Here is a 19,649-nt window from a genome sequence, read left to right on the forward strand (position 1 = left end):
CTCACTAGGGAACACCAGATCATTCTCCTCCGAAGCAAGCGCTTCCCCGAAGAGTACAGCATGCGAATGCAAAATCTTCCCGTCGCTGGATAGTCGAAGTGTAGAACCGCCAAGGATTCAACATACCGGAGATAGTTCGGCGTCTTTAGCTTCTTGGCCCCGTCCAATGTGGCCATCGAAAATAAATAGTTCCTTCCTGGAGCAAAAGAAGAAAAAGAGCGATTGATGAATAGAAGGTCGGAGGAGAGAAGTGGAGACTACTGGCAAACGAGGAATACCTCCAGTGTGTCTTCCGGAACGGTCTTCGTCGCCGGAGTTCTTGCTGTTAGCTCGGATGTAGGAGTGTAGGGGAGGGTCAAAATTAGATAGAGGAGGCCAGGTCGAGAGTCGAGAGTAGCGGGAATTTGGAGCCAACAGCCGTCTCGTTAGCTCCACGCACGCTAAGGGAGGAAATCGTGCGAGAGGACACTTGGTGCCTTCCGATTGTCTGGGGAGTTTGTGGGGCGCCCGGTCGTGAGGCACAGATTTGAACTCAGCTAACGGGATTGCATATCAACTTATAAGAGTTATCTATTTTAGTGTAATTCTCCAAGTTTCAAACCAATTTCAACTTGTCAAACTCCAATAATCTGCCCATATCAGCCGATATATCATTCCAGAACCCTACCGATATACCCTTATAGTGGGTGCATCGGAAGTCTGACCGGTCCAGGGGATGGAGGAGACTTAAAACGGCCCCTCTGAACCGGTTTCAGAAAAAAATTAAAAAAAAAAACTACAAGAAAATAGTATTGATTCGTCCGATGCACCAGACATATCGATATTTTGAACCTTGCATTAGAGAACTACAATTTGTAAACCGACTATAGTTGAATTTATAGATTGATTGTATATCAACTGTCATGTTGTCACCAATTGGGGCTACTTCTATAACACTTTTTTCTTGACTTTTTAAACCTTGTCATGCATCCATCTTAGCAGTCTCATCTCAACTATTTTCTTTTTAATTTTTAACATGCATTTACCAACCATATGATCTATATATAGCATTTCATATAGAGTCAAAGCTTTGCACTGTCCAAATAATAAGGCAAAAGTAGATAGTTATGCTCATTAGTTTTTGCTGATTCCTAACCGTATTTACAATTCTTTGATTATCTAACCCATCTGTCTTATTTACTTGGAACAGTAAATTCCAGATCATCTTAACTTTAGGCAGGCATAGAAATGATACTACCTGTTTTATTATAGGCATAGACTCTTCAAATGATGGAGAGAATTCCAGGTCATCTTATCTTTAGTATGAACAATCACAATCACACAATCTCTAAATCATATTCATTACAGTGGCTGCTGTACTGTTCCATCTGAGTCATCTTCTGTGGACTCTCTTAATCAATATCCTGAGTCGGTATTCATGAAACACAGTAATCATGAAACTCCATAAGCACTGGAGAGTGGAAACCATGGAAAGGACAAAATGCCCCTGAAAAACAGCAACATAAAAAACCAATTTGCTTGATTACTGTATTTTTTCTCATTTCATTACTAATTTGCTTCTAAACTAAGTTTCTTTCAGCATTTTCCCCCTTTTACCATTTTGTTTTTCTACGAAGAATGCTTACTACCTGTTGAATTTGTGGATGGAAATAGAAATTGGGTATGGAGCTTATAGAGAAAACTACCGCAGTTGAAGATTACAGGGAAAACCAAGAAAGTAAGGCAGACTTGTTTCAAAGCCAACTACGAGACGAGAAGGTGAAGAAACAATACAAAGTTTTGAATAATACATGTAGCAGTGAATATGTAATGAGGATCACACATTGAAACACCACAAAATGTTTTCAGACATGGCCTGAATAATTCCTGGTTTTTACTCATTTTTCTTCAACGTTTTCATGAAAACAAATAAAAGCTGTTAATCTTTGTAGATTCTTGAACGGTTTGGCTTGCCTTTTACAAGGGACAGTACAGGTGGGAAATTAACCTGCAACATCAAAGTTCAAACCACATTGTTGAACTTTTTCTGTGCTTGCTTGATCCGTTCGAGACTCCAACAGCCCGGTCGGTAACTCAGTACTCGGTGTGAATTAAATATAGCTATTAAATAGCCCAGATGATTCAAATTTTGAAACTCCTCAGTAGTTTTTACTAACAACACCCAGCAAACGACAACTCAATCAAAGCTATCAGAGATAGAGAAACTGACAAGCATCAATTCTAATAAATAATGTCTGATCTCAAAGCTCACAAAATTTATCTTGAGGATGGAAATTTTAATTAATTGGTCGCTACTCCTTTGACAAGTTTGGGTAGAAGTGTATAACCAATGATCGTGGGCTCTTTTTTTATTTTGGCTAACAAGAACTGCTTCATGGAACTACACAAGCAGATTATTTTATTAAAAAAATGAGTTCATGTTTGTGACACTGATTCTCAGGATACAGAGAAGTCAGCATTTGCATAGTGCAAAACCCTATATTTTGTATTATTTTCTATGTATTTGCATAGAAAACCTTATATTTTGGGCAGCCTTAGGCTCAGTTTGTGTAGTTCCATGCATTTGTACTCCTTCCAATCCGTTCCAAACTGAGCCTAAGAACTACCCAAAACCTTGTATTTGTACTTCCAAAACCAAACTCTACAAATTATATAAATGGGTCGGTTTGGAAGGAGTACAAATACATTTGTAGAGTGCAAAACCTTATATTTTGTATTATTTTCTATGTATTTGCATAGTACATATTTGTATTTGTACTCCTTTCAAACTAAGCCTTGATATCATTTATCAAAAGACCAAAAAACAATAGGGCCCCTGTACAATGAAATTGTTGTGCCTAGGGCTTAGGCAAGGCATATACCTTAAAATGCATCTCACCTGTGTGCCTAGGTGCACCTTTTTAAATCACTGCCCAAAAATCCTCTCTCTAGCCAAATAGTTGAATTCAACTAGTCTCATTTCAGAGTTAAAATATCCAAAGAATTGTCATAGTCAAAGTGTAGAACAGAATTCAAGTCATTAAGAAGAAACCCTAACTCATCAATTTAAATTTTGTAGTAAAGAAAAAAAAAACAGACATTTCTCATTTAAAGAAGAGGAACGTGAAGACTATGAGTTTATTATACATGTTCAATAATCAATAATGGTATGAAGACATGAGGCATTTATTCTTGCAGTGTGGTGGATTTTGTTATGGGCCCGGGCGTAGGATCTCGTCACGGGTCGGTCCACAGGGAGAACCTCTTGCTTCCCCCTGCGCCTTCCCTTGCGTGCAGACCCTATTGTGGCAACCGAATGGGTGATTTGTCCAAGAGACCACCCGAACTCTCCTCACTCTTCTCTTAACTGGAAAACTGAATGACTTTATTCCAATTCACAGCTCCTTAAATAGGAGATTACAAGAGGGAAGTCCTTATTGTATTCGACTAGGCTAGGATAATCCAACTTTAAATCAAACTCCTACTTCTAATGGTAACAAAACTCCTACTAAGAACAGAAGATAAGATAAGGATAGATGGGATAAGGGATAAGGTAAGTAGGTGGCGAGTTGGCAAGAAGAGCTGTCGTGGCAAGATAAGTGTGGACCCCTGATGAGCTGTCGTGTGGGCCCTCCTTATTGCTGTTGCCGGCGGCGGTAAGTCTTTCCCACGAATGCATCCATAACATCACACCCCTCCTGGGCAACGAGTTTGTCCCCAAGCTCGAGATCTGGATAGGCGTTGTGAAGATAAGACCAGGGAATCCAGGTGGCCTCAGCTGATGGTAGGCCATCCCACTCCACGAGGACTTCTAAGGTACCCCAATTGACGCGAGACCGGACAAGTGCTCGAGGTTGGAGAATGGGTCTGCCGTCCTTCAAGGGGGTAGGGAAGGTACTTGATCAGGAGGAATCCCTGTAAAAGGCTTCAGGAAGGACACGTGGAAGGTATCATGTAGTCTGTTGTGTTATGGTAGCTTGAGCTGATAACGCAACCTTCCCGATCTGCCGCAAGATCTTGAAGGGCCTGTAGAACTTGGGGGCCAGTTTAGGGAAGGCTCTGCGTCTGAGGGAGAGCTGCCGATAGGGTTGGAGCTTCAGCCAAACGAACTGTCCTGGCTCGAAGGTTAACTCTCGGTGGCGCTGATCATAGGCGTTCTTCATGCGTGCCTGAGCCTGCTGTAAGCGTTGGGAGACTTCGGCCAAGAGGGCATTGCGATCTTGTAGGTTGCGATCAACTTCTTCCAACCGTGTTGAACCGGGTTCGTAAGACAATAGACGGGGAGGGTCCCGACCATAAACGACCCGGAAGGGAGTCATGCCAAGAGAGGAGTGATAAGACGTGCTGTAACAGTATTCGGCCCACGGAAGGTACTCCACCCAGCGTCGGGGCTGGTCTCCCACAAAACAGCGGAGGTACATCTCTATTGTTCGGTTTACCACCTCCGTTTGGCCGTCAGTCTGCGGATGGTAGGCGGAGGAGAAGGCCAAGGTTGTTCCCTGCAGTCAAAATAGCTCCTTCCAGAAGGTGCTAGTAAAGATCGAGTCTCTGTCACTTACGATGGATTCAGGTAGCCCATGCAATCGGAAGATGTGGGTGAAGAAGGTGTGGGCCACTGAAACCGCGCTATAAGGGTGGGATAAGGGAAGGAAATGAGCATATTTGGAAAAATGGTCCACTACCACAAATAAGACCAACTTTCCGCCAACCTTGGGTAGGCCCTCGATGAAGTCCATGGAAATATCTGCCCAGATCTGAGTTGGAAGTGAAAGTGGTTGGAGAAGGCCAGCTGGGTGCAAGTTTTCCCACTTTTGTTGTTGGCACATAGAGCAGTTCTGAATGAAGTCCCGCATCGCAGCCTTCATACCCTGCCAGTGGAAATCAGCGTGGATGCGGTGCAAAGTCTTCTGTACACCTTCATGCGTAGAGTTGTGTATGCTAGAGATGACGGAGGGGATTAAGGAACAGTCGATTGGGAGATAAATCCGTCCCTTGTATAGTGCCAATCCGCTGTGCATGGACCAGTTTGGGTTGGTCGTTCTGGCTTGTATTCTCTGGACAAGATCGTTCCACTCTAGTGATTGTGGCAGTATGTTCCGAATGTCCTCCAATAGGGTGGCTCGGGGCTGTGAGATCGCATGGAGGAGCATATTGTCTTCCTCTCTGCAAGACAAGGCATCTGCGGCACGATTCAAGGTTCCCACCTTGTAGTCCACCCGAAAATCGAAGCCAAGAAGTTTGCTGACCCAATGCTATTGTGGCGAGGTGGTAAGTCGTTGTTCCAACAAATATTTGAGGTTGTAGTGGTCCGTCTTGACCACGAAGGACCTTCCCCATAGGTACGGCCTCTGGTGCTGCACTGCCTTTGCCAGCCCAATCAGTTCACGTTCATAGGCGGGTAACTTAAGGTGGCGGTCGGCCAGTTTGCGGCTGAAGAAGGCTACCGGATGCCCTTGCTGCTGTAGTATGGTGCCGATGCCAGTGTCGGATGCATCGCATTCTACTGTAAACTCGAGATCAAAGTTTGGTAACTGTAGAACTGACGTGGAGGAGAGGGCTTCTCTTAAATTTACAAAGGCCTCCTCGGCTGTACTATCCCAATGGAAGGCTTTTTTCTTGAGCAAATTGGTTAGTGGGGCCGCCAAAAGTCCATAATTTTGTACGAACTTGCGGTAGTAACCTGTCAGCCCTAGGAACCCGCAGAGAGCCTTGGCGGATTGTGGTCTGGGCCATTCTTTGATCGCCTGAATCTTGGAGTCATCCACAGTGACCCCTTGCCCGCTGATCACATGTCCTAAGTAAAGGACCCGGCGTTCCCCAAAGGAGCACTTGGATCGCTTAAGGACGAGTTGATGTTGTTGCAGGAGTTCAAGAACGACCCGTAGATGTTGCATGTGTTCTACCCACGACTTGCTATAGACTAGGATGTCGTCAAAGAATACCAAGACGAATCTGCGGAGGTGGGAGTGGAACACCTCGTTCATCAGGGCCTGGAACGTGGAGGGAGCGTTGCTGAGGCCGAATGGCATAACAGGAATTCAAAATGGCCATGGTGTGTTCTGAAGGTTGTTTTCTCTACATCTTTGGGAGTCATTCGAACCTGGAAGTAACCCGATCAGAGGTCTAATTTTGAGAAGTACTGTGCGCCATGGAGCTCGTCCAATAGCTCATCTACGACGGGAATAGGAAATTTATCCTTGACCGTCCAGTTGTTAAGTTCTCTGTAGTCCACACAAAATCTCCAAGTCCCATCTTGCTTGGGTACCAACAGAACCGGAGATGAGAAGGGGGAGCGGCTGGGACGGATGATCCCCTACTGTAACATGTCCACGCACTGTTTTTCTATTTCATCCTTTTGTCGGTGTGGGTAGCGATAGGGTCGGACGACAACGGGATCCGATCCGGCTATCAGAGGGATCCGATGATCGCAGGCTCTGGAAGGTGGGAGCCCCTTGGGTTCTTTGAATACTGTAGAGAAATCCGTGAGGAGCCTCTCCATATATGTTGCGCGCGAGTTCTCACCTTGGAGTGTATGTAGCTGTGTTTTTGTTCTTATTCTGGTTCCCTGCCATGTAACCGGTTTCCCATCCAGGTGGAAAGTCATTGTCAGGGCACTGAAATCCCATAGGATGGGCCCTAGAGTGATCAACCACTTGACTCCTAGGACGATGTCGAATTCATCCAAGGAGTGTACAAATAAATCAGCATGGAAGGATTCCAATCTGACCTGAATCTCGGTGTCCTTGCAGATACCGGGGTTGTGAACTCTTTCCCCGTTGGCCACGGCTACCTGTAACTGCGGCCTGATTTCCATCGGTAACGCTAACTGATGGGCAGCCTGTTCACTGACGAAGTTGTGGGTGCTTCCGGAGTCTACGAGAATGCGAACTGGTTGCCCTGCTACCAATGCCCTTAGTTGCATGGTCTGTGATGTTTTGATCCCTGTGATGGCGTGGAGGGAGATCTCTGGTTCAGATGCTGCAAGTTCATCCTCGTCTTCTTCGAGTTCGTCTACCAGCAGACAGAATAGTTTCTTGCACCTGTGCCCAGAGGAGTACAGATTGTCGCAGTTGAAGCACTGCCCTCTTGCGCGCCGTTCTGCCATCTCGGCTCGGGACAGTCGTCTAATGGGGGGTGTTGTCCTGCTACTCCCTATACTTGATGCCGATCTGGAAGGGTTACCGGCAGGGGGCCTCTGTTCCCTGCTGGCGGTCGAAGAATGAGACACTCCTGCTGTCTTCGAAGGTGCCCAGGTCGTTGCCAGCCAACCTATACTGAGGTTTCCGTGGGAGAGCTGCATCTTCCGTTCGAAGGCGCGGGCGAGGTTCATTGCTGTGACCAGGTTAGGAGGGTGTTGCATCTCTACGTCCACTTGTAGGGGTTCTACTAACCCTGTTGTAAACATATCGACTTGCTGATCTGCGCGAACCGAGGTTGCTCTGGCGAGGAGGGTTTGGAACTGATGTTGGTATTCTGCCACGGTTCCAGTTTGCTTGAGGTTGATTAACTCGCCCAGCGGGTTGCTTGTCAACGGGGGTCCAAACCTGAGGAGGCAATAGGATTTAAATTGCCCCCAACTGAGCCCGGGTTCTTCCTGCTCCAGACAATAGAACCAGAACTGTGCCTCTTCCAATAGGTGGAAGGCGGCCAGACTGACCTTGTCTTTGTCATCAGTGCGCTGATTATGGAAGAACTGTTCGCAGCGATACAACCATCCTAACGGGTCTCCGGTGCCGTTGTAAGACGGAAATTCCAACCGGCTATACTTGGGAATAACTGCGGCTGTCAGCGCAGCGATCTGCTGTTCGTTGGACGTCTTTGCCTAGTCCGGACGGTGACTGTTGGTGGTGGCGGTCCCCTCAGAACTTCTTTCTTTGTAGAGGAACGCTTCCAGCAGGCGTCGCAGTTCCCGGACATCATCCTTGACTTCACGAACCTCCATGCTGGTCTCTGCGAGCCTATGTTCTAGTTCGTGGACCCTGGATGACAGCGGCTCCTGTTCCCCCATGACGGTAGGCTCTGATACCAGAATGTTATGGGCCCGGGCGTAGGATCTCGTCACGGGTCGGTTCACGGGGAGAACCTCTTGCTTCCCCTTGCGCCTTCCCTTGCGTGCAGACCCTATTGTGGCAACCGAATGGGTGATTTGTCCAAAAGACCACCCGAACTCTCCTCACTCTTCTCTTAACTGGAAAACTGAATGACTTTATTCCAATTCACAGCTCGATAAGGATAGATGGGATAAGGGATAAGGTAAGTAGGTGGCGAGTTGGCAAGAAAAACTATCGTGGCAAGATAAGTGTAAACCCATGATGAGTTGTCGTGTGGGCCCTCCTTATTGCTGCTGCCGGAGGCGGTAAATCTTTCCCACGAATGCATCCATAACAGATTTCCTTTTATTATGACGAGGATATGATTGTGAATTGGGTTTTGGTACTGCTGGAATTCTCAGGGGCGGATAAACCTTCCTTTGGTTCAAGTTTCTGGAGACTCTTGAATTGAAATTTGATGTTGTAATCTGAATTAAAATATGAGTGCTGTCTTTTGTTGTCTGCACCTTCTTTTTGGATTGTCAAGCTATCTCAACACACTATTTGTTAGTGTATCTTCTTTATTTAATGAAATTTCTCTTTTATTTATTATCAAAAATGATGGTTTCTGTATATTATGCACGGGCAACTTCTCTAAACACAACCTGCCCCAGATTCGCCTTTTGTTTCAAGCCTCATGGCTTGTATTTATTACCTGATCTTACAAATTAATACAATACTTTAATGATCTTCTAACCCATCTAACAATTACACCAATCTCTTCTGATAAGCATCTAATCTCCCTCGCGACCTGCCTATGAATCCAAATCAGGTTGCGCATATCCTTTGTTGCGCAACCTATCCCTTTTCAGCCTAATGCAGGTATTTTCATTTTCTGGCCAAGCCGCTAGGTAAATAGTTCTCTAGATTGACCACATGTTTAGAGCAGTTAATAGTAGTAAGCACCAGTGGAAACATCTAATTGAGGTGTCTCCAGCAATACCAATTATGCTTCAAACAACATATATTGAATTTTGAAAGTCCAAGCAGGAGATAAGAACATGTTGTTCAGCTTTCATTCAGTAGAATTGTGGATAGGACTTGGCAGTGACCAAACAGAATATATGTTGTTAGTCCATACAGCAGACATAACTTGGTTCAAACTAAATGGTGAATAGTTTAGATGGCACAGATTACCATTTACCAAAATTGTATATCTCAACAATCTTTAAACCATGCAAATACCTTAAAGATTTTTGGTAGATATTTCATGTGAATTTCTGGTGAGACAATTAGACAAAAATAAAATAGAAGAGAAAAAACAGAAATGGGTAGCATGAATGTAAGCAGTTTTTGATCTTTATTTGTCTTTCAGGTGGATGACAGCTTGCAAACGAGCCATGATAAAGGATTTCAACTTAGAGAAATTTTTTGAACAAATTAGCAAGCACTTAGGCCTGGAGCACAGCATAACCTGTAGAAGTTTCAATTAAGTATCTGATATTCTAAGAATGACGAACCAAAATGATTACAATACAAAGACTCATCACAAATGAAGTAGTATAAGTGATGGATGAAAAATCACTAGCGTGCAGCTTATCAAGGTTCCGATGATGTTGGCGGCAAATATAAACAAACACAAATTGACGAAGCCACATAAGAAATAAGCATGTCACCAACTTAGGCAACATAAGAGAATGCAGAAGACACCAAATTGAGAATCATAAAAGGCATAACAGAATTGAGGACCATGAAAACAAAACGCTCTGTTAAGCCCAATCTAACGCATCACATTTTTTATATAAGGCATTGGTGCTAAAGCTTAATCAATTGATTCAATTAATGAATCCTACAAATTTCAGTTTTGTTGCATAGCAAACAAAGTTTGTTAAATAGCAGACTAATAGACAAAAGGAATCAATTTGTACCTAACTTTACTCATGTATTCCATATATCTTTCTCCAAAAGTCTCCACCATCAACTCCTCCTCCGATTTGGCCTTGTATCCATAATACAACAAACAAACCACTACCATAAATAGAAAGCTGAGTGGCGCCCGGAGTGCAACACAGTAAGTTGAAAAGAGAAGCACTGTGGATGCATATATCGGATGGCGGACCCATCTATATGGCCCAAATTGCACAACAGAAGTTGGCACCACCACCTTCTCTGAATACTTTGCAAGGTACAATGTGGAGTGATACTGCATAAATAGTGTCGACATGATCAAAATCCAAATCCCGAGATTACTCCATCCTCCAGGCGTGAGATGCAATGCCAGTCCTTCAGATGCTGCCAGCCAGTGGCTAGCCATAACTCCAACACAAAACCCAAGCCGATGAGAATTAGGTGGACTAACATCCCATTTGGGATCATGGGATCGAGGATAGTAGTCGCCATACAGGCGTTTCCTGACACTGACATTGAAGAAAAAAAAATAGTGGTAAACAAAGAAGAAAACAAATGGCCAACCTTCCAGATAGCCGTTAAAATGGGCGGGTGGAACAAGAGTGAGCCAAGTAAATGTTGAGGTCACTATGACTAGCTGTTCGAAGATGTTTGCTTCACCATGAAAGTGTTTTCGTAGGCAATAAAGTCCATAGAGTGCAAGACTGATGGCTAGGAACCAAGGCCAGAAAAGCCAGGTCCAGCTGAAATACATCCAGAAGAAAGGATTCAATAGGAGATTTACAGTCCATTTTGTTGCTGCAATGGAGATGGAGAGAATAGCAGACCATTTGCAGACGTCCAGAGGGGTAAGATTAGAAATGGTACTCTTCAACGAAGAAACAGAAAGGTTCTTGAGGGTTCTGGCTAATGGGTTTTGGAATTCAGAGTTGTCGGAATAAGAGCATTTAAGAGGATAAAAGGATTCGTTTCTTCCCCCTGTCTTTTTCGTTGATAATGGTGATAAAAAAACAGGATTTATCAGGATTTTGCTTAATGAATTTTGAGATATACATGAGTACGAGCATTCCAAAGGGGTTTTGATGATTCCAAAATTCCTCAAGTTCCAAGAGCGTTCATTAAGAAGATGAGCTTGTAGGTGTTTATTTCGTTGTCTGAGAGAGAACCGATTGGTTTTTGCGAAAGAGAAACCAAACGGGATTGCTTTCGAGTGAAGGAAAACTGAAGTGGCCTCCATAATAGATTGAAGAAAGAGAAGCCCTGCAGAAATGATAGATGTTAACCCAATTATTTGAAAAAAGAAACATAACCTAAAAGGTGAAATATGGAGACATAACAATCTGCTTATTTCATACCGTGCAATGCTGGGCGGAGCGCTCAGTCCACTAGAAAGATGACCATCCAACAGATGTGCTTCAGGTGCAAGCCTGAGTATTAAGTCAGAATTTATCATACTAGGAGTATTAAGTTAGAAACATCTACAACCCCATAAAGACCCAGTAAACCCCTGAGTTTATGTGAACTAAATCAATCCAATATGAATAAAACCACACCATCATAAATATTAGAGTTCAGTATTAAGCCATCAAAAAATAAGAAAAAAGAAAACTAATGGAACCAGCTGAACTGCTGAAGTAAACCCACATGTAAAAAGGGGATTAAAAGGTAAGCAAATGGCAACAAGATTAACATGGATGAGAAGGAAAAAAACAAAGTTGGCTTTTATCATAGAGGCTATAGGTTAATGTGCCAGTGTTAGGTTTGAGAGACCCTACATTAAATCAATTCCATGCTTGATTTATTTAAACAAAGACCTATACTGCTTGTTTTTGGATTGTCAAGAAAGCCCCCCTAAAGATTAATGAACAGGTACCAAACAGAGGAGGGCTTCCACTAAATGCCATAAGCCAATTTTCAGCAGTCCAAATGGCCCATTTTGTGTCAATATTTATTGAGCCAACACGACAAGTTCGGGTGGAGAATTAAAAACATATTGAACTTCAACAGAGGGGAACTGGTCTTTCTCTTCCTCAATGAAACCGACAATTTCAGGGTACAATATCACTAAAACAATTCATGTAGTTGACAGTTGGATGTTGATGGAGGAAGTAGTGTCCCTTTAAAGTAGTGACTGGTGGGTGGTTTCCACATGGTCTGCAATAAAGGAAGGAAACCTACACCAAGTTGCTATGATATTAATAGAAACAATTAATTGCATATATTTTAATTTAAATTGATTGACCAGTTGAAGTGAAACCATGGGTTTGCCTTAGTTTACTAAATCCATGAAAAAGATTGTTCTACCAGTACAAAAATTGTAATGTACATTGCCATGAATTTGCCATTAAATTATATCTACAATTTCAGAGGAGCAAAACAAACATGTTTCCAAGATTCGATTTCAAGCTTTAGTTAATAAAATTAAATGGAAAAATGGGATTCATGTAACCAACTCCATATATGTTCAAATGGATAATTCCTGTGATACAAGAAAATTATTTTATAGTCAGAAATCCATGTGAATTTGAATGAATTCCAGTGGATTGGTAAAAGAAACTATTGGTTACCCAATGAATTCCAGTCTGATGTTTTTGACTGAATTAATGGTTTTTTTTGCATGGTAAAAGAAACCATTCATTCATAATTAAGCCAAAATATAATAGACAGGGCTACCATCTATTGGGGAGGCTCTTTAGACCAAAAAAATATCAGATTTTTAACATGCTTAACAGGACAATCCTGTGAGTGTCTACATTTAGATATATATTAACAATTAACAAAGAGATAAGAGAGTTTATCTATAGACGGGCATTCACACTTTATAGAGTCTACCTACTTAATGTAAGCATTACAGGCTTACAACTCAACAAAATGAGTTCCCCATCTATGACTAGGGCTGTCAATTGGACTGGATTTGGTCCAATCCGATCCAATCCAACATTGGTCCCCGGTCCAAACCCTATACAAACCGGATCCAGTCCAGTCCAATCGAAATGCAAATGGACCGGATTGGACCCAATCCAGTCCAAACTAAATGAAGTTTGAAAATTACATGAAAGCCCAAAAATATAGAAAAAAAATGTAGAAGTATACTAAAATCTTCACAATTGGGATTAGACTGTTTGTGAATAGACCCATCACGGCATCACTGCAATTGGACTTGGGCCATCTCAGTGAATCTCTGTGGCTGGGCAGGTACCACTTACCAGGCAAAACCTTGACAAGTGAGACTGAACGAACTCGTCTCAGACTATCAGACTCCACAAATTCCCATCGTGAGCCTCGCATTAAAGCCTTGCTTCTTGGTGCTTACTCTAAACTCTAAACGTTAGAAAGGTCTACTTCATCCTAGATTGACTACTCTATCAGCCAATTAAACCACAAAGTTACAAGAAATAACCAACACTTACATCTAATAAAACGTTTGATTCAATCCAACTTCTAGTTTTAGTCACCAATAAGCATAATATCAAGCTTACTGATAATTCCAAGTACCATTATCCATGCTCAAACAACATACTGAAAAGAGCATTTTCTATGCAAAAGATTTAATTCATCTTAAATGAAAGCCTACAGTCTATAATCCCAGATTCTTAGTGGGCTATTGGGCTTCCATTATTTGATGCAAAAGAGCATTTTGGTTCTAGGCAGCTCCTCTCACCGCTTCACCAGTCACCAATCAGTCAATCACATGAGGGATGCTAAATGTAGGCTGTTTTCTGTTTCTCTGTCAAAAGTAATAAACTTCGTTTCTCTGTTTCTCTGCACAAGTAACTACTAGCATGTAAGAAGTAGGTCACAAAATTCAATGAAGATGTAAAGGAAATATTGTGGGGCATCTGAACTAAGATTTAGGCGTGCTTCAATTCAAGAAAGGGTTAAGGTGCAGCAGTATTTTCTATTTTATCACCCAACACAGAGATACAGGGATGACAGCATGAGCAGCTCCTAACCCTACCCTTTCTGTTATATTTAATAGAGATGTTACAAAAATGTTGGAGGCATCAAGTAAATTCTATCAAGAATAGTGTTATATTTAATAGAGATGCTACTTTTATGGAAATACATATATTTATTATATGTATTTATTCAAAACATTGTTGTACAGATCTTTGTATACAAATCTCTAGGATTTCAGTTCAATCCAATATAGGACCACATATATTTATTAAGTTCTACATGATACATTAAGGAAATCCCCCTTGCTGTTATGAATGTCAAGTCCCCACATACCAAACAGAAAGGGAATCAGTACAAAGAAACAGAGAATATTTCTGTCAATTAGATTCACAACGTAATTTTCTATCAGCAATGAAAACATGCATTTCATCAAGTAAAATGAAGGTGCAACAGTACATAGACGTACAAAGCCTTATTCTTGATCCTAAACATAGAATCAACAGGGAAGAAACAAAAAAATCTTGGCATGCTATGCATAGATTAGAGGTTGCAAAAAAAATGGCTAGGTAATCACTGTAGGAGCAACATTGGAGGCCCCATTTGTGATTGTTGGCTAGTCAGTGAACACATCAACCAGGAGGCATAGGTGGGGCAGGCTTGCCAAGCTGGTTGACAGGAATTTAAATCTGGCCAACTCATAATATCATGTAATTCTTAAACATTTTCTGATCTATGGGCTTAGTCTCCTTGAACTCATAGTTAATCCTTATCTTTGTGGCCTTTGTTGGTTAAAGCCTGATTTTGAAACACAGGAAAGTGACTTTGAAGCTTGGAGAATTACAGTGACTACAGTCAACAGTGCAACTTTTTGCTGCTATCAAATCTTCAACCAAGTTCAAGCTTCAAACACTAGCAGTTTCCAACTGTTTGCTACTAAGGCATGTATAAAGAATTTACATGAAAATGAAGAAAAGCTTTCCTTGTTTTCATGACTGCATCATTTTCTTTGTTTTTGAGAAGTAAAATGGGAAGTAGAATGATCTAGTTCCCACTTTAAAGCAAAGAAAATGAAGGCAGGTTATGTGTTTGATAACTATGCTCTATAATTCAGGGTTACACATCTTGAATAGATTAAGGCTTTCCCTCAAAACTCAGTATGATGATATGGGATCCGTCATCCTCTGCATGAACAATGACGAGGGCACCAATTTTGTCTTTATGTAATCAGTAATGCATAACATACACTTAGTGAACAAGAGGTGTCTGCAATTTTTAAGGGTTTCGGGGGTTTTAACAAGCAATCTAAATGGGAAATTTCACCTATTGTGAAACCAAGCAAGAATATAATTCAAAAACATAATATCAGTTGATATTAAAGTAAAGAACCTAACTGTCCAATTTAATTGGAAGTTTGGAACCTCTATAGCTTGCTGCGTATCAAAATGTCAAATATTTATAGGAATTAAAACAGAGCTCTAAAACTATAGATTGAATTATTCAAAATAAATCTCTGTATCCTAGAATCTTCTACAACTAAAACAAAAAATAAGAGTCTAGGGAAGAGAGAAATGAACAAGAGAGAAAATACCTGAATGAACCTAATAATCGCAGAGGTCAGAGGTCAAAGCAGCCTATCGCTTGAGAGACAGATGTAAGAGAAAAATGGACCAAAATACCACCGAGACTACCACCGGAGTGCTGTCGCTAAGAAAAGGGGGCTGTCACTGGAGGAGTGCTATCGTTGGAGAAAGTGAGAGGGCGAGGAAAAATAAACAATGATAAATCGCTGGAGAGAGAGAAATACCATCTGGACTACCACCGGAGTTGGGAGAATATCGCCGAAGAAAAACAGACTACCACAGAAGTTCGTTCATCTTTAGACTCTGAGGATGGAGTGATAGTGTCGCACTGCCTTCGAAAGTTTCCGCTTCAAACGAAATGAACGGATTACGAACCAGCGGACTTATTCGAACTAATCGGCTTTGTCCACTTTCGGTCCATTTTATGCATAAACGATTCATATTCGAATCGGTCCGAATCTATATCATTTTTAAGACTATTCAGTCCGTCCATAACACTTCCGATTTGGACGGGGTTCAACCCGAAATCGATCCATTGATACCCCTACTCTCACTCGTGTAGGACATACGTCGCCCACTTAGTGAGTCCTGGGCCCAGCCATTCTCTGACGTGGCATATATGTTCTGCTGTGGGCGGGGTGAAAGGAGTCCGAGCCATTGCACCGACTCGGGCTGTTAGCCGATTTTTCACCGACTCTGTGACTGTGAGAAGTAAATTCGGATTGGTTAAAAGAGATAAAATTGGGGGTATGACCGTATGACTACGAGATTCTCCACGTATTCAGTAATCCACAAGCTCAATAATCACCTGCCACGTGGCAAAGGACTCATCTTCGCTCTGAATGGATAAACTGCACTGGAGGCTCTATTAAATGGACTGACCGGATCCATCAAGTCGTGTCACCTGCGTCCCAGTCTATCCAAGATCCATGTTATATGACTGTTGAGTTGTCAATTTAATTTTGCACCAAACCGTGTCAATATGAGTTGAATCATATATTCTTGGTTGCCAGGTGTCAAAAACGAAGCCGTCTTACAATATTGAGTGGCCTTGGAAGGAAGAATGTGAGAAAGGGTGAAATCCATGAGCTCGCATCCGCTAAGCCGTGGGTTAATCCGTTGATTGTCAGTTCTAATTGGGATTATTTATGTATTGTTAGAAATTTTTATTCTTTAATTTTTTATTGTTTATTTTTTGAATTGTTACATGTTCAAGTTTTTATTTTATATTTGGAATTTTAAGATTAATTCTTTTAATTTTGGTGTTTTTCATGTATTTTTTTTATGTTTTTAAATTTCAATTATTTTGGGATGATAAGCCATGGGTCAATTCTAACTCGAACATTTAAGGTTAGGGTCTGGCATTTGACAACCTAACCCGAAACTTGACCCAACCTGAACCCAATTGGTCTAGTTTTTTCACTTGTCAACCTCTATACATTTTCATCTTCTATACATATTCTTAGATGTAGCATGCATTTGAGAGCACTTTCAATGAAAATAAGGCTTGGTTTGGAAGAAGTACAAATACAAATCCTTGTATTTTTTTTGTATATATTTATACTGTATATACTTGTATTTATATTTGTATAAATAATTTTTTTAGGTTGTGTTTGGTTGCAATGCAAATGAATTTGCACTGATGCAAAATTATGACCGTGCAAATGATTTGAGTGTAAATTCCGACTTATTTTTGTTTCAGATTTTAGCTTATTTTGTTTGATTGCAATACAAATGAAGTAAATTAAGACATGAAACAGAATAAAGTAAAACCCAAAACAAAATTTCAAAAGAATTTGTATTTTTTCATTTGCATTTCCATATATTTGTATTAGTGCAAATAAAATTGCACTGCAACCAAACACAGCCTTAAAAAATTTTACTGTAATGGTGTTGGTTGAATGTGATTAAAAGATAATGAAGCAAGTACTCATTGCAGGTTTATGAATTCCTTTATTTTATTCTACAAGTTATAATTTTTAAAGACCAAATTTGGTTCATATATTGCAATATTCATGTATTAATCAACCATTTTAAGTTGTATGAAGTACCACAAAAATTAGAAATATAAGTCATTTTTCTATTGAATATTATTTTTCAAGTAAATGATCATTGATCTTCTTTCAATGTGTGTGCAACCAAACATACCCATAATTGAATTTATGCTTTCAAGGTTCATGAGATGTTTATCTTATATATCCATGTAGTAGCGGTACAATATTCTAGTAATGAATATTATGAACTTGTTTCACTCGGTCTAGCTAGTGACTTGGGGACCGAGTTTGCTTTCAAATATATAAATTGTGCAAATTGCGAGGTCAATGTAACCGAACCACTTCACATTTGTTTATTTTAATTTCGCTGTGTTTGGTTGCAACGTAATTTTATTTGCATTGGTACAAATGTATGAGAGAGTATAAATGAAAAAAATGTAAATTTTGGTTTAATTTTATTTTGATTTTGATTTTATTCTACTTTAGGTCTTATTTTGCTTCATTTTTAATGCAGTCAAATAAAGTAAAGTAAAATTTGAAATAAAAATAAATCAAAATTTGCAGCCCAATCATTTGCACTACAATAGTCTTGCATCAGTGCAAATTAGGGATGACAATTTTGTAGGAATTTTTGGGTATCTAGCCCATTTTGACCCTAATAGGACTCATTTATTAAAAATTGTAGGATTTGGGATTTTAGATTAAAACCCTATATGGTTTGGTACGGGTTTGGGTTTTGACTTTAGGGTATCTAATACCCGATACCTGGGATACATAAATATGAACCTATTATATTATATATCATGAACAAATTTATAAATATTAAGTACTAAGATAATTATTCTATTATTAATATTCTATTTGTATAAATTTATTGGGATTAAAATCATCATTAGATGTAAATTTGGATTTGATAGATTGTTTATTTTGTTTAGTTATAAAATGCTAATTTTAAATATTATTTCTTTTAACTTTAAGTTAGAATTGTTAATCATACATTTTATTTCATTAAATGATACAAAAGGCGAGATGACTTGGTGGCTTAAAGTAATGCTAAGAGATTTAATGTTATTATAAATTGATTTGGTATCAAGTCACATTATAAGCATTAATAGACTTGTTTTTAGTATAAAACGTTGAATCAGAGGGTTTAATGGGTGGTATGGGACGGGTTTGGAAAATTGAGAGAAAAAGTTAGATAAATTTTGGATGGATTTGGAATTAGGGATACATAGACGAGTTCGGAAATGAATAGGACAATTTGTACAATGTCATTCCTTGTGCAAATGAATTTGCAGTGCAATCAAACATGCCCTTGACTTTTTTTCCGTATCACACATGACATGTGAAGAATGAATACGAGAGTTGCAGAGTTAGTTGAGACATGACCTCAGTTCTTTGACCCTTGAATAATTATTGAATAATGGAGAAAGGCTTTAGTTATTTCCAATTTATGCATCTTCGTTGAATTATCTCCTATACAAGGTTCAAAGTGTCGATGCGTATCGTGCCAATGGCTTTCTGATACGCCCCTACAGGGGTTGTATTAGGTCAGACCATGGTTTAAAGGGTAGTTGGGACTTAAACCAATCCCTCTAAATCAATTTTGGAAAAAAAAACAAATGAAACATAAAAAAAACACTTATACAAGTTGATACACCCGGCCTGTGTCAATATTTTGAACCTTGCTTCCATCTTTCATTGTAAATGAGTCGGCCGATGACCTCACTTAATCATTTATCAATGTACACCCTAATGCATATGAAAGAATTTGGCTCTGGAGCACCCCCTTCAAAAAGTTAATGTCGGATCCTATTTGATCCAAAGATTCGATCGGATCTGATAGGATTTGATTTGAATTTGAATCCTATCGGTAAGTCGGATATTCTAATATGATCCAATCCAACTTGTTTTTTTTTGAAAAAAAATTAATAAATTATTGAAAGAAAAATAAAATTATACTAATTTAAATAAAGTAGAAACAAAAAATACAAGTATTTTTAAATTATTTTCGTCATATATATACATATTTTTATAAAAAATAAATAATATAACAAATTTATAAAAATATATTTATAAATAAATAGCATACATATATATATATATATATATATATGTATTATATAATCGGATTGAATATTCTCGGATCAGATAGGGGGTGATCCGAATCAGATCCAATTTTTTATTGAATCACATTATCTTATCCGATCCAAAGATCCGAACAGGGGTGATTCGAAGATCTGGTCCATTTGCACCCA

At 40.0% G+C, this 19,649-nt stretch overlaps 1 protein-coding gene across 7 annotated transcripts; it reads right to left on the reverse strand.

Annotated features, from left to right (window-relative positions):
• Positions 1–9,722: 9,722 nt before the first annotated feature.
• On the reverse strand, positions 9,723–15,791 carry LOC104600650 (protein C-terminal S-isoprenylcysteine carboxyl O-methyltransferase). 7 transcript variants are annotated; one of them, XM_088893517.1, is made up of 5 exons: positions 15,622–15,791; positions 15,406–15,515; positions 13,579–13,679; positions 11,273–11,344; positions 9,723–11,177 (listed from the first exon to the last, which is right to left on the reverse strand). In XM_088893517.1, exon 5 carries the CDS (start codon positions 11,152–11,154, stop codon positions 9,910–9,912), a length of 1,245 nt encoding a protein of 414 aa, XP_088749643.1. In that variant the 5' UTR covers positions 11,155–11,177; positions 11,273–11,344; positions 13,579–13,679; positions 15,406–15,515; positions 15,622–15,791; the 3' UTR covers positions 9,723–9,909. The 7 variants fall into 7 exon arrangements, with proteins under 7 accessions (XP_088749643.1, XP_088749644.1, XP_088749642.1 ...); XM_088893518.1 differs by having other exon boundaries at positions 13,579–13,691; positions 15,622–15,763; XM_088893516.1 differs by having other exon boundaries at positions 15,406–15,541; positions 15,622–15,762.
• Between the last annotated feature and the right edge of the window lie 3,858 nt (positions 15,792–19,649).

This window comes from Nelumbo nucifera, chromosome 8, assembly GCF_055504915.1.
Source record: "Nelumbo nucifera cultivar China Antique chromosome 8, China Antique-T2T, whole genome shotgun sequence".
NCBI lineage: Eukaryota > Viridiplantae > Streptophyta > Magnoliopsida > Proteales > Nelumbonaceae > Nelumbo > Nelumbo nucifera.

Coding starts and splice junctions, on each gene's coding strand:
- LOC104600650 (XM_010263723.3), bottom strand. CDS start 11,154: ATGGAGGCCACTTCAGTTTTCCTTCACTCGAAAGCAATCCCGTTTGGT.